The following is an 11895-nucleotide window of genomic DNA, read 5'->3' on the forward strand; positions in this document are numbered from 1 at the left end:
AAGACTTCATACTAAATAAATATAAAATTGAAATTTATCCTGCCCCCTTTTAAATCTGTTCTTTCTCCTGTCCTCTCTCTCCTGTGTCCGCTTTCTCGTCTACCACTCTGCTCCATCTGCGTCTTCATGCTCTCCGGCCCTCACAGGGGCCGGCATGCTCAGCCTCATTCCTAGGCTGGGACTTGGACATGCAGCTGCTGTGAGGTGCTGGTGCTGCTGAGGTGTGTGCGGTGTATCTTCTCTCCCTTGTGTGTGGGTTCCAGGAGGGCAGAGTTGAGAATCTTAATTTGGAGCCTCACTGTCTCCTCTGGGCAACTGCCTGGTAATTGAGTTCTCGGACTACAGTCCATTCTTAATTCTGCCTGTTCTAAAAACCAGTCTGATTGTATCATTTCCCTCCTTAGAAACCTCTCATAATTCTTGAACACTTCTAGATCAGAATCCAAAGCCATTGACACACATACAAGATCCTTTATGCCTCAGCCTTCCCTGCCACTCACCCCACCCCAGCCACAGCCCTCAGCCACACCACATTTCTCAGCAGGTCTTAGATTCCTTGTGTCTCAGCAGGTCTTAGATTCCTTGTGTCTCATGAAAGCCTTTGCCTTTTTCCATGCGGTTTTCTTTGCCTGCAACGCTCTGTTTATTGTCTGGCTCCTCGCTCCCCGCTCTGGTTACTCCTGCTCATTTACTTCAACGTCTTCAATTGTCCTTCGTCTGTAGCCTTTGTCTTGATTGCTCAGCTGGAGTGGTTTCCTGTATTCTTGCCAAAACCTTGTACTTACTCTCTTAGGATTAGCTTTTTGGGTGTGCTGTTTTGAAATTGTTTGCACATCTACCTTTCTACTTTTTTCTTCTTTGTACCCAGCTCAGTGTTCAGTTCTCAGGTTTTGGATTTGTTCAGTTGAATGAACATGAATGGACATCCTGTGGATTTTCATCTCTTATTTGCCTATTAACCTTAAGAGAAGTGCAACTCATTAACTTGTCAATTGATGGCATATATCGATAGGTCAGCTGTCTCCAGTCTGGGCTCTTGGCATATTTTATGAAATAGGGTTAAGAAGCATATTATAGATGGCATGAACTGTGGCTATTTGCCCTGAAGGTCATTGTTTGCTTTGCTGTATTTTTTTAAAATGCCCATTCATCTTAATTCCTTTCCAATACAGTCTTCTCAGTACAACCAGACAGAAATTACACCTGATGAATTGTTTTCGTCAGAACGTGTTCTCTCTCAGTGGTACTGTGCAAAATGAACAAAAGAAAATTTTGAGAAAAATTTTTAAGCAGCCTCAGTATCATGGTTTGAGGGAATATGAGGGGTTTTGTTTATAATTTTAGAAGATACTGTTGTACTTAGAGTAAGTTTATATTGTTCATATCCCATTAGATGTCTCACATAAAAACCGTTCTGTACTGTAGGCAGGGAGTATTGATTAGAAGGCTTATGTAATGGGCTGTTATGAGGAAAGGAATACTTCTTGAAAAGGTGTTTGGCACAGAATTGTAGCGCTATTCCTGGGTAGAACTATTGTGATTTTCCTTTGAAAATATTACAAATTATATAAAAGGTTGACGTTCTTCTCACATGTGTGATGTTGGGAATGCAAGGTATATTCAGAAGTAAACATTTATGGCCAATTTTTTTGGCTCAGATTACTATGACATGGAATCCATGGTCCATGCAGACACAAGATCATTTATTCTGAAGAAGCCAAAGCTGTCTGAGGAAATAGTAGTGGCACCAAACCAAGAGTCGGGGATGAAGACTGCAGATACCCTTCGGGTACTTTCAGGACACCTTATGCAGACACGGTAGATGGTTTCTTTTTCTTGTGTAGCTTTTTTGTGTTGATGAGATAGTGCAGCTTAACTGTTCGTTCCCAGCTCCCCTCCTCCCGTCCTTGCCCCCAGTGCAGAGTGCTTTTATTGGGTCAGTCATTAGGCCATGCATAAATAGTAAGCCCATTCAGTTTTCAGAAATCCCAGTTCCTCTTTCTTGTTCAGAAATCCGTTAACTTGCAAAGAAGTCCATGTATGATTTAGCTTTGTAAATAAGATTCTTTCCTTAAAGCACATTCAGGAAATGAAATTTAAAAGTCACGTGATCACATCAGGAAATCTCTGCGCAGAGAATTAGCAGATTGGGTTGGGGTGATGCCTCCCTTAGAAAATGGACTAAATATTCTATGAAGGAACAGATGTACCGATAATAAAATCAGTGTAAATACGGAACTGCTGGCTATGTGATCTGAGCGTAGATGCGGATTTTCCAGTTTATTTCCATGTGACCCTATGGAGATCCAGTGGATGATGATGTTCAGGGTGGAGGGGAGATTGTCCTTAGTGCAGCCTGGAGGGTCACTGGTGATGCCGCCACAGCAACTGGCCATCGCCGTGGTGTGTTGGCGGGAGCCAAGCAGGCCATTCCTGGAAGGCCTACCGAGTTTGTGTGTTTGGTTTTTTCCTACTGAAGAGACCACCACCAAGTAAGGGAGCGATAGTTCTGCTGAAGAGCACTGTAGGAGGCTCAGCGTTTTGTGTTTGTTTCCCTAATTCTATGGTATTTTCTATCTGTCTGGCAGAGATCTTGTACAACCAGATAAACCTGCAAGTCCCAAGTTTATAGTGACGCTGGATGGTGTCCCCAGCCCCCCAGGATACATGTCAGATCAAGAGGAGGACATGTGCTTTGAAGGAGTGAAACCTGTAAACCAAACTGCAGCCTCAAACAAGGGACTCAGAGGTCTCCTCCACCCACAGCACTTGCACTTGACGAGCAGGCAGCTCGATGACCCAGATGGTAGCTTTCCAAATGGTGTGTTGAGAGCTCAGATTTTCCCTTTCCAGGGTGCTGTCATTGTGCAGGGAATCTGGGCCCGGTCTCTCTACCTGGGATGCATTCTGGGTAGAGGCCTTGCTCTTTCTCATAATTCAGTAGCGGCCTTTTTTCTTCTCTCAGACAAAATGAGTTCATGTGAGACTGTCGTCCGTGTGTTCTGTATGGGCTCCCGGCTCCCGTGCTACGGTCGGCTTTAGCCCTGAGAGCCAAAGTACCTCGGAACCATGCTTATGAAAGGCTCAGCCGTCATTCTTCATACCTTGCTTCCTTTCTCCCTTTAGAAACTACACTTGTTACTTTCCTTTTGTTGTAACAGTAATAGTCTCTTATAATTGGCAGAAAAATGAATTTGCATTTTGATTCTGTTCATACCTCTTTGAAATTCCCTTAAAAGGAGTTTCTCACCTAATCTATCAAGATACTGCTTGGAAGTTTAGCAAAGCCTTATGTTTAAATTAATTAATAGTATTTAGTAGGAACGAGATGAACTCCTCAGATAACAGCCTGCTTTTAGGCAGATGGATCGTTCTCTCCCCAGACCTACTGTCAGGTGCACATACTGCTGGACCTTTTCATTTGTGACAAGAGAATGGTAGTCACGTTCCTTGTACCTTGTAAAATGTTGAAAAACTCCTTCATTGGGAGGGGAGACAATTATTAAAACTTAAAAAAGAATAGTATCAAAAGAAAAAACAGTAATGCGTTTTGGTATTTTTCCAAGTCAGTCTTGGCAGAGACATGAAGATGCAGTCAGTACCTTTTTCAGGTCCTAAAAAGATAATAGCCTTTAGAGGGAGATCATGAGTGAGTGAGGAGATACTGCTGTTGAGCTGAATACTTTTAGGCTGAGTTAATAATGTAATGTCCTAGGTTTTTTTGCTGTTGTTTTGTTTTTAAGATTTTATTTGACAGATCACAAGTAGGCAGAGAGGCAGGCGGAGTGGGGGGAAGCAGGTTCCCTGCTGAGCAGAGAGCCCGATGCAGGGCTTGATCCCAGGACCCTGTGATCATGACCTGAGCCGAAGGCAGAGGCTTGACCCACTGAGCCACCCAGGCATCCCCAAATGTCCTAGTTTGGGTTGGTGGAGGGAATTGGAAGTCTGACCCTATAAAAAGGAAGAAAAAATTTGTAAATGGTAACAGAGGTGGTTAAGAATTACCATAATTGGGCGCCTGGGTGGCTCAGTGGGTTAAGCTGCTGCCTTCGGCTTAGGTCATGATCTCAGAGTCCTGGGTTGGAGTCCCGCATCGGGCTCCCTGCTCAGCAGAGAGCCTGCTTCCCTCTCTCTCTCTCTCTGCCTGCCTCTCCATCTACTTGTGATTTCTCTCTGTCAAATAAATAAATAAAATCTTTAAAAAAAAAAAAAAAAGAATTACCATAGTTATGCAGTATAGATTTCTGACCCTGTATATTTTGTCTCACGTGAGAGAAGAAGTTAGGGTCGTACTTTGTTTAAATGCAGATGTCCATATTAGGCTTTATTGGTGTATATGTCCTTGCAGTGCCCCCAGTAAATAACACATTAGACTTCTTGTCTTGGTTTCACAAGTGCCTTAGCCCTTCTGGAGGCCAGGCGGATGAGCGGGGAGCCTCCTGTGCCAGTGCTTTGATCTGGGACTCTCAGCGTTTAGCTGCTGCTCAAGAATGAAGCTTTGTAGTGGTTAGAATGTAAGTGAGGCCCAAGAGACTGAATAACAGTCACAGAGAGGCTCTGGTCTTTCTTACTCTTCCCCTCCATCCAGGGAATTTGAAACTTGGTGATTGCTTTTGCTGAGTTTTTGTCCAGTGTTTCAAGGATGCTAACAACAGCACTCCCCCTCCCCCCCGAATGGCAGTGCAAGTTTATAGCTTGGAATAAAAAGTGAATTTGCCTCATCTTAAAACTTAAAACAGGAAAAGTTTTAATGGCTTATGAGGTTATAATGTTGGGGGTAAACCAGAATCAAGACCTCTGATTATATGACATTTCCATTAGGAAGATCATGTTTCCTTATGAAGTATTTAACTTCTTTAATACTGCCCACGAGTATCTATCTACCTCATTTTCCAGCCAATCTGCTCTTGGGTATTCTGTTAACTTCTTTCATTTGGCGTGGGTTTCCACGTGTATATCATAGTCTAAAGTATGTTCTTTAGGAGGAGGGTAAGACACATTTCCTGTAGGCAGGATATCAGAAAGACTTAAAACTGGAGAAAACTGCATGCAAGGATTTTATTGGAGACTAAGGATGCCTTTATATCCTGGAGCTATTTACTATTTTAAAAGTAGCATGGAAAGCTATATATTAGACATAGTTGTGGGTTTTTTAAAATTTTATTTTCAAGATTTTATTTATTTGAGACAGCATGAGCAGAGGGGAGGGGCAGAGGCAGAAGCAGACTCCCCACTAAGCAGGAAGCCTGGTGCAGGGCTCGATTCCCCAGACCCTGGGATCATGACATGAGCTGAAGGCAGACACTTAACTGACTGGGCCACCCAGGTGCCTCTTTGATGGTCCTCCTGTCTGGGATCCAGGATGTTCTCCTGTGATGAGGACTGAGGTTGGGTCACTAGATCAGTAAGTTCTCAGTAAGCTGCTGCCCTGTTACGTTTTGATTGGTTGCCTACTTTGTATTTTTGTTTCCATTCAATTACAAGACTCTAAGGAAGACATTATTTTCTTTTTGCTTTGATAAGGAAACTGAAGTTGAGGTACTAGGTGAGACTTGTCCAAAGTCTCTAGCTCAGCTAAGTTACAGAGCCAAATTTGAACTGGCCTGAGCTCAGGCAAGAGGACTAGAGCAATGTGGTTGAAGTGATATTTGCTTTTATAATTAGGAATGTGAATCCTAATTTGTAACACCCATGATGCTTGTTTTTTTTTCCTTTCTTTTTCTTTTTTGTTCTTTTTAAGCTAGGATGTCTTGGTCCAGAAGTTGGCAGGTCATTATCGCCTTTGGGTGTGAATTTATTAGGCTTTTTTACATTTTACATGGGCATTAGTTGCCCGGATTTAAACTTTGTATGTCATATGAAATGGTTTTTTGCTTTCTCTGAATCAGGAAACAGTCTGGCAACATGGGGCCCACTTTCCCACACTCTAGTAATTGACATTGTCATTGGACATGACCTCGCAAGGGAGTAGCAGGCAGTGAGCCCTATGGATGATGCATACACTTGCTCTCCTCTTGCTTTTACCTGCCTTTACTTCCCCTCACCAAGGCTGTCGGTCACCAGTCATCTCACACCCAGCCAGACTCACTGATGGGTGATCTAGTGGGTCGCTGTAGGTAATGGCCCATTGTAACCCACTGTAAGCAAAAAACTTTTCCTCATACTGATGTGAGTTTACCACGTGGACTTAACAACAAACTGTGTATACCTCAGTGAGTGCGAATACTTTTGTGTATGTATCTCTTACAATGTCTGAACATATTTGTATTTGTTCACATTCTTTTTTTTTTTTTTTTAAGTTTGATTTATTTGAGAGAATATGAGGAGGGGGAGGGGCAGGTGGAGAGGGAGAAATAATCCTCAATCCAACTCCCTGGTAGGCTTGATTCCAGGACCCCAAGATCATGACCTGAGCCAAAGTTGGATGCTTAACTGACTGAGTCACCCAGGTGCCCTGGTTCACATTGTTTTTCACCTTGTGTTTGCAGTTTTCATTTCATTTTATTGGTTCCCTACTTGGACGTTCTTTCCTCTCTCTCACCTTCTCTCTCATATTTTAATTCATCTCTGAAATAATATTGAGCATTGGAGTTTAGGGTGAGAACTCTGGCTGTAGTTGCAGTGTCTCTATCTGGTTTGCCTCTCACAGTGAGAACTGCAGTCCCCTTCCTGCTGACCTTTTCTAGCAGGCTCTTACCTCCGTTAACTAGAATATTGAACTGTTTTGTATGATTGTGACATAGAAGAACATAAGATTTTAAGACTGGGTTTTGAGGGAAATGTATTAAAGGTGCCATGTACTGAATTGATCTTAATTAATGAGATACTTTTAACTTTTTTCCCCTTTTTAGCTGAGATGAGTGAACTGAGTGTGGTCCAGAAACCCGAAAAACTTCTGGAGCGTTGCAAGTACTGGCCTGCCTGTAAAAATGGGGATGAGTGTGCTTACCATCATCCTGTTTCACCGTGCAAGTGAGTAGTAGCTGCAGCAAGCTGATTCTGATCTTTGGGTTAATTTCTAGATCTTAGATCTTATTCTGTTTGTTTTTCTTTTCTGTGGACATGGTTGATTCGTATAACTAAATGCAATGACACTTCATGGTTGCCCTCCCAGAATAGCATCCATGTGTAATACATGTGTGTGTGTTTAGGGGAGCAGGGAGATGAGAGAAGGCTTCTGTACATTTAAGGAGAGAGTTCTCTAACTGCGCTGGTTTGAGTGCATCGTGTTCACGTCCATGTCCATATCCACAACTGCCAAGGCACTGGGGACAAAATTAGTTACAGTTAATGACAGAACATTTTGGACTTGATGGCATGACCTTTGAGGATGGCTTTTAGATAAAAACAAAACAGAACTCCATGTTTTGACTCCTTTAAGGGAGTTTGGGTGTAAGAATAATATGGATGTACATGGAGGGAGACCACAGAATGAGTCTTTTTGGAGCAGTGCGTTGTACATATATTATGCTCAGTAGATTGAGTTCACTTCATAAAGTATCTAACAGGGGAAATGGTCTGATTTTTAACACAAAAAACCCTTTTGTCTTTCAGGGTCATGGTTTGAGTTGAAAATCTGTTACTGCCTTAGACTTCGGAATAGATTACTGTGTCCTTTTTTGAAATCTGGCCTCATTTTTTCTTTTTACTTTTTTTTTAATTCTTAATTTTTTATTTATTCATTTGAGAAAGGGCAGAGGGAGAGGGAGAAGCAGACTCCCTATTGAGCAGGGAGCCTGATGCAGGGGTTGATCCTAGGACCCTGGGATCTTGAACTGAGCCAAAAGCAGAAGCTTAACTGACTGAGCCACCGAGGCACCCCAAACCTGGCCTCATTTTTTTTTTTTAAGATTTTTTTTATTTATTTGACAGATGGAGATTACAAGTAGGCAGAGAGAGAGGGGGAAGCAGACTACCTGCTGAGCAGAGAGCCCGATGGGGGCTCGATCCCAGGACCCTGATCATGGGATCATGACCCGACCTGAAGGCAGAGGCTTTAACCCACTGAGCCACCCAGGCGCCCTGGCCTCATTTAAAAATTGAGCTTCCTGGACATCTGTTTGGCTCAGTCGGTAGAGCATGCAGTTCTTGATTTCTGGGTTGTGATTTCAAGTCCCAAGTTGAACATAGAGCTTAGTTTAAGAAAAAATTGAGTTTCCCTCGTTTCTGTTCTGTTTCTCAAAACAAGTAGTGAGAGAGAGTAAGGAGCCTCTACAAAAAAAAAAAACCAACAAAAAACCGAAAAACAAAACTAATCATGCACTGAGAATAAATGTGAAAAATGTTTTTGTTTTATAGAGCCTTCCCCAATTGTAAATTTGCTGAAAAATGTTTATTTGTTCATCCAAATTGTAAATATGATGCAAAATGTACTAAGCCAGATTGTCCCTTCACTCACATGAGTAGAAGAATTCCAGTACTGCCTCCAAAACCAGGTTAGTGACATTGTGCACTACTCTAGTAGGTAAAAAATGGAAAATATTTTGTGATTATAAACTGTTTTAAAGAAAAAAAAAGGTAAGAGTTTTATAAATTATCATGCCAGAATCCATTAACCTAACCAGTCTTTTTAAAGAGCAAATGTGCCTATTTGGTACCATTCTGAAGTATTTTATCTTATGAATATATAAATCTTCTCATATTTTTAAAATGGTTTTCATAAAAACATCAGTATATTGCATTACAAATTATTTTGCCAAATTTGATCAATCTTCTTATTTTTGTCAGCAGTTGCAACACCAGCATCACCTTCTAGTAGTCAACTGTGCCGTTATTTCCCTGCTTGTAAGAAAATGGAATGTCCCTTCTATCATCCAAAAGTAAGAATTTTCATTTTCCCAAAAATGATTTAGTGGGAACTTTTCCATTCTGAGGCCTGTAAAAGCACTAGCAAATTGGGTATCTTGTATGTCCATGGTCTTCCCCTGCCCCCTACCCCCCATCTCCCAGTCTCTGTTTTTGTTAGAGTTAATGTTATGGTCTTTAAGACGTTGAGGTTCTTAGTTGTATGAGCCCCCAGCTGGTCCCTTAAGATAAGAGGTCTGAAACAGAGGTTAATATTCTAGGCTTTCGGGGGGAAGCTTCCCTTTGCTTAGTTTCCGTTCTGCTCTACGCTTAAGCATGTGGGTGGGGTTTTTTTGAGAGAGAGGAGCATCCTTATTCTAAAACATTCCACCTCGTGTCAGAAACTGAGATGATGAGGTCCAGTAGTACTTCCGCTGATGGCTGTAATGTTCTGTGTGTGACGATCGGCATGTCTCCCCCTGTCCGGGCGGTCAGCGGGAATGCGCGCCCTGGCCATCGTTTCCCCCGGCTGCGGCCGGCTGTGCATGAAGGCGTCCGGGGTACGATGGATGGAAGGGATGTTGGGCCAGTGTGCGGGGTGATTAGAAGTCTGTATTGTATCCTGAGGTTCCTTTTGAAATCTTTGACTAGAATTTTGTGTTGGAGAAGGGGGTCATTTGTCAGGGTTTTAGTATTAAAATATCTGTATCTCTTGCCCCATTAAATGTTTCTCTCGTGTTGCCCTGTTTTTACTGGTATTAGCTTTGCAGATGTTGAGATTGTTGTTTGTATTTAGCACTGCAGGTTTAACACTCAGTGTACAAGACCCGACTGCACATTTTATCATCCCACCATTACTGTGCCACCACGACATGCCTTGAAATGGATTCGACCTCAAACCAGGTAAAAATTAAAAGTCTTTCTAATGGTTTCTTAGATTTGTAAGTCTACAGATTAGGGGGAAATGATCACTTTGATTTTTCTCACCTGTTTCAATTATACAGGGTCCTTGGAAAATGTTTCCAACTTCCGTTTTACCAGTGATTGCTTATCCACCTAGGTATCTCCAGATCAGATTTACCTTCTGTATATACACTGCTTACAAATCTCACGTCAGTTTTCTTGGCATTAGTAATATCAATCATTGGAAGAGAGTTTCAGAAAGCTTTAGTATGGCCTATAAATTTAAATACATGCCATCATTATCTTTTATGTAGCTTTTATATAATTTTTTAAAAATCTGGTATTTACATATTGTAATCTGTAGAACAAATATTGTGTGAAAATACTCCTTAGCTGGGTATGTATGAACATAAAGCAGTTAATTAAAATTTTTTGTTTACTCAGTGAATGACTGTCCTACTTGGCAGAAGACTGGAATTTCCATCTACTGGTGAACATATTCTGCAAAACTTGTCAAACCTTTGAAACTTGGAATATATTGCTTTCATAATATGAAGTTTATTGCCTATCTGAAGTGTCTAATTTTTCAAGTTTGTAAGTTTATTAAGTGGTTTTAACATTGGGTGTTATTTGACTGTGGAAAGACCGTTCAAGGAAAAGCTACATTCTATTAAAACATTGGAGGCGTGTTTGCACCCTGACTGCTATTTCAAGTATCCGCATTTACCCCGTGGTGACAGTGGCAGTGCGGGGCTGTAGTTTGCTCTGTGTTGAGAGAGAGGAGCATCCTTATTCTAAAACACTGGATTTTGTTCCCTTTTCCCAAGGATTATCCACTGTGAAAACAGAGTGGCGGCCCAAAGTGTGGAGGCAGCATAAAATAGTCATTCAGTCCTGCTTTTTAATTTTAAGTGAATTGAGTTTGAAAGCATGATCATACAGGTGTCTTGGGTTGAGTGCTGCTTCAATGGATGGTTGGTTCTTACCTTCTGGGATAGGATGGGTTGGGTTAAAATGGAATGACAAATGCAAAAAAGATCGAACAGTTCCTTAAAATGCTTTCATTTACTATTAACATACACTTTTTAAATAAATATTTTGGGGCTGCATTATCACAAAATTATACAAAATTTTTTTTTTACAATGCTATATACAGAAGGTATCAGAAAACATACTTTGAGCTCACAAGATCATAACTGTACATATATCTCACATTCTGAAAAATAACATTTTCAGAACCACAGGAAATTTTTAAATGTAAAAATTAGATTCAAATAGTATATTTTAAATGACTAATTACAGAAATCTGATGGGTAAACTGCAAAACAGGACTAAACTTTTGGACTACTGAATCAATACATAGTCTTCTGTGTGTGATTTTTGAAATAGTTAAGGCAAAAGTGTCAGATGCTTTAGAATTAAATAACCAATGGATCACTGATCTTAAGGACTTGATGTACAGCAGTTTTTTAAAAAATAAGCTAGAAGTTGGTTAGAACAGATCGAATTAATGCAAAAGAGATAAAGACTCAAACACTCTCATGATCAAATTAACTGTGGAAAAAAAAGTTCATTGACTTGTAAGTTATGTGTCTGAGGGATAACATGTGTAAAAAAGTCCATGATTAAGAGCATATAAACGAGCAGTTGTTTTTGTGGTCATTGCTTTTCCACTGGGGGAAGAAAGAATTAACCAGTTATTAAACCATTTGTAAGTTGCACTTTGCTGAGCCAGTTCCTAAGAAAAAACTTGAAACATTGAAAGAGGAAAGACAGTGCACAGGAGAACACAGAGCTCTCACGAAGTTAGGCTGGGGTGAAATGACCATTCTGCTTCATTCTAAAAAGTGGACTCCTCTGAATTTAAGGCATTTGTTCATTCCAGTGCTACTTAAATTCCTTCTACAAAGAAGTAAAGCATCTTACGGTGTATTTCTAGAAATTCAGACTTCTAGTATCACTATAAATGACATTCCTAATTCCATTACAAAGAACATAAATGGGAAATGGGGCCTAAGTGGTTTGGTTCAGCCATTTTACAAGTCAGTTACATGCTAAAGTCAGATATGTTTTACCATTTAATAAACACTGCCTGGAAACACATTTAAGAGTTCAGTGTTACCTTTTAGCTGCTGTGGTTTATGGGCAAGCTAACGTTAACTCTAGACCAAGTTACCCAACAAATTTTTAAAATGAACCACCATCAAA

General features: G+C 40.8%; 1 protein-coding gene across 10 annotated transcripts in view; it reads left to right on the forward strand.

Annotated features, from left to right (window-relative positions):
* ZC3H14 (zinc finger CCCH-type containing 14) overlaps positions 1 to 11333 on the forward strand; it is a gene marked incomplete at its 3' end in the record, with an annotated part of 53831 nt that extends 42498 nt beyond the window's left edge. For 3 of the 10 annotated variants that reach the window (XM_082733875.1, XM_082733877.1, XM_082733869.1), the window contains 5 exons: positions 6852 to 6972; positions 8299 to 8435; positions 8731 to 8819; positions 9581 to 9687; positions 10132 to 11333. In XM_082733875.1, coding sequence (XP_082590001.1) covers positions 6852 to 6972; positions 8299 to 8435; positions 8731 to 8819; positions 9581 to 9687; positions 10132 to 10138 — 461 coding nt within the window. Of the gene's footprint in view, positions 1 to 1658; positions 1819 to 2588; positions 2822 to 6851; positions 6973 to 8298; positions 8436 to 8727; positions 8820 to 9580; positions 9692 to 10131 lie in introns of those variants that run through there. The other 7 variants (XM_082733873.1, XM_082733871.1, XM_082733868.1 and 4 more) reach the window with 4 other exon arrangements.
* Positions 11334 to 11895: the final 562 nt, after the last annotated feature.

Source organism: Mustela nivalis, assembly GCF_964662115.1.
Source record: "Mustela nivalis genome assembly, chromosome: 6".
NCBI lineage: Eukaryota > Metazoa > Chordata > Mammalia > Carnivora > Mustelidae > Mustela > Mustela nivalis.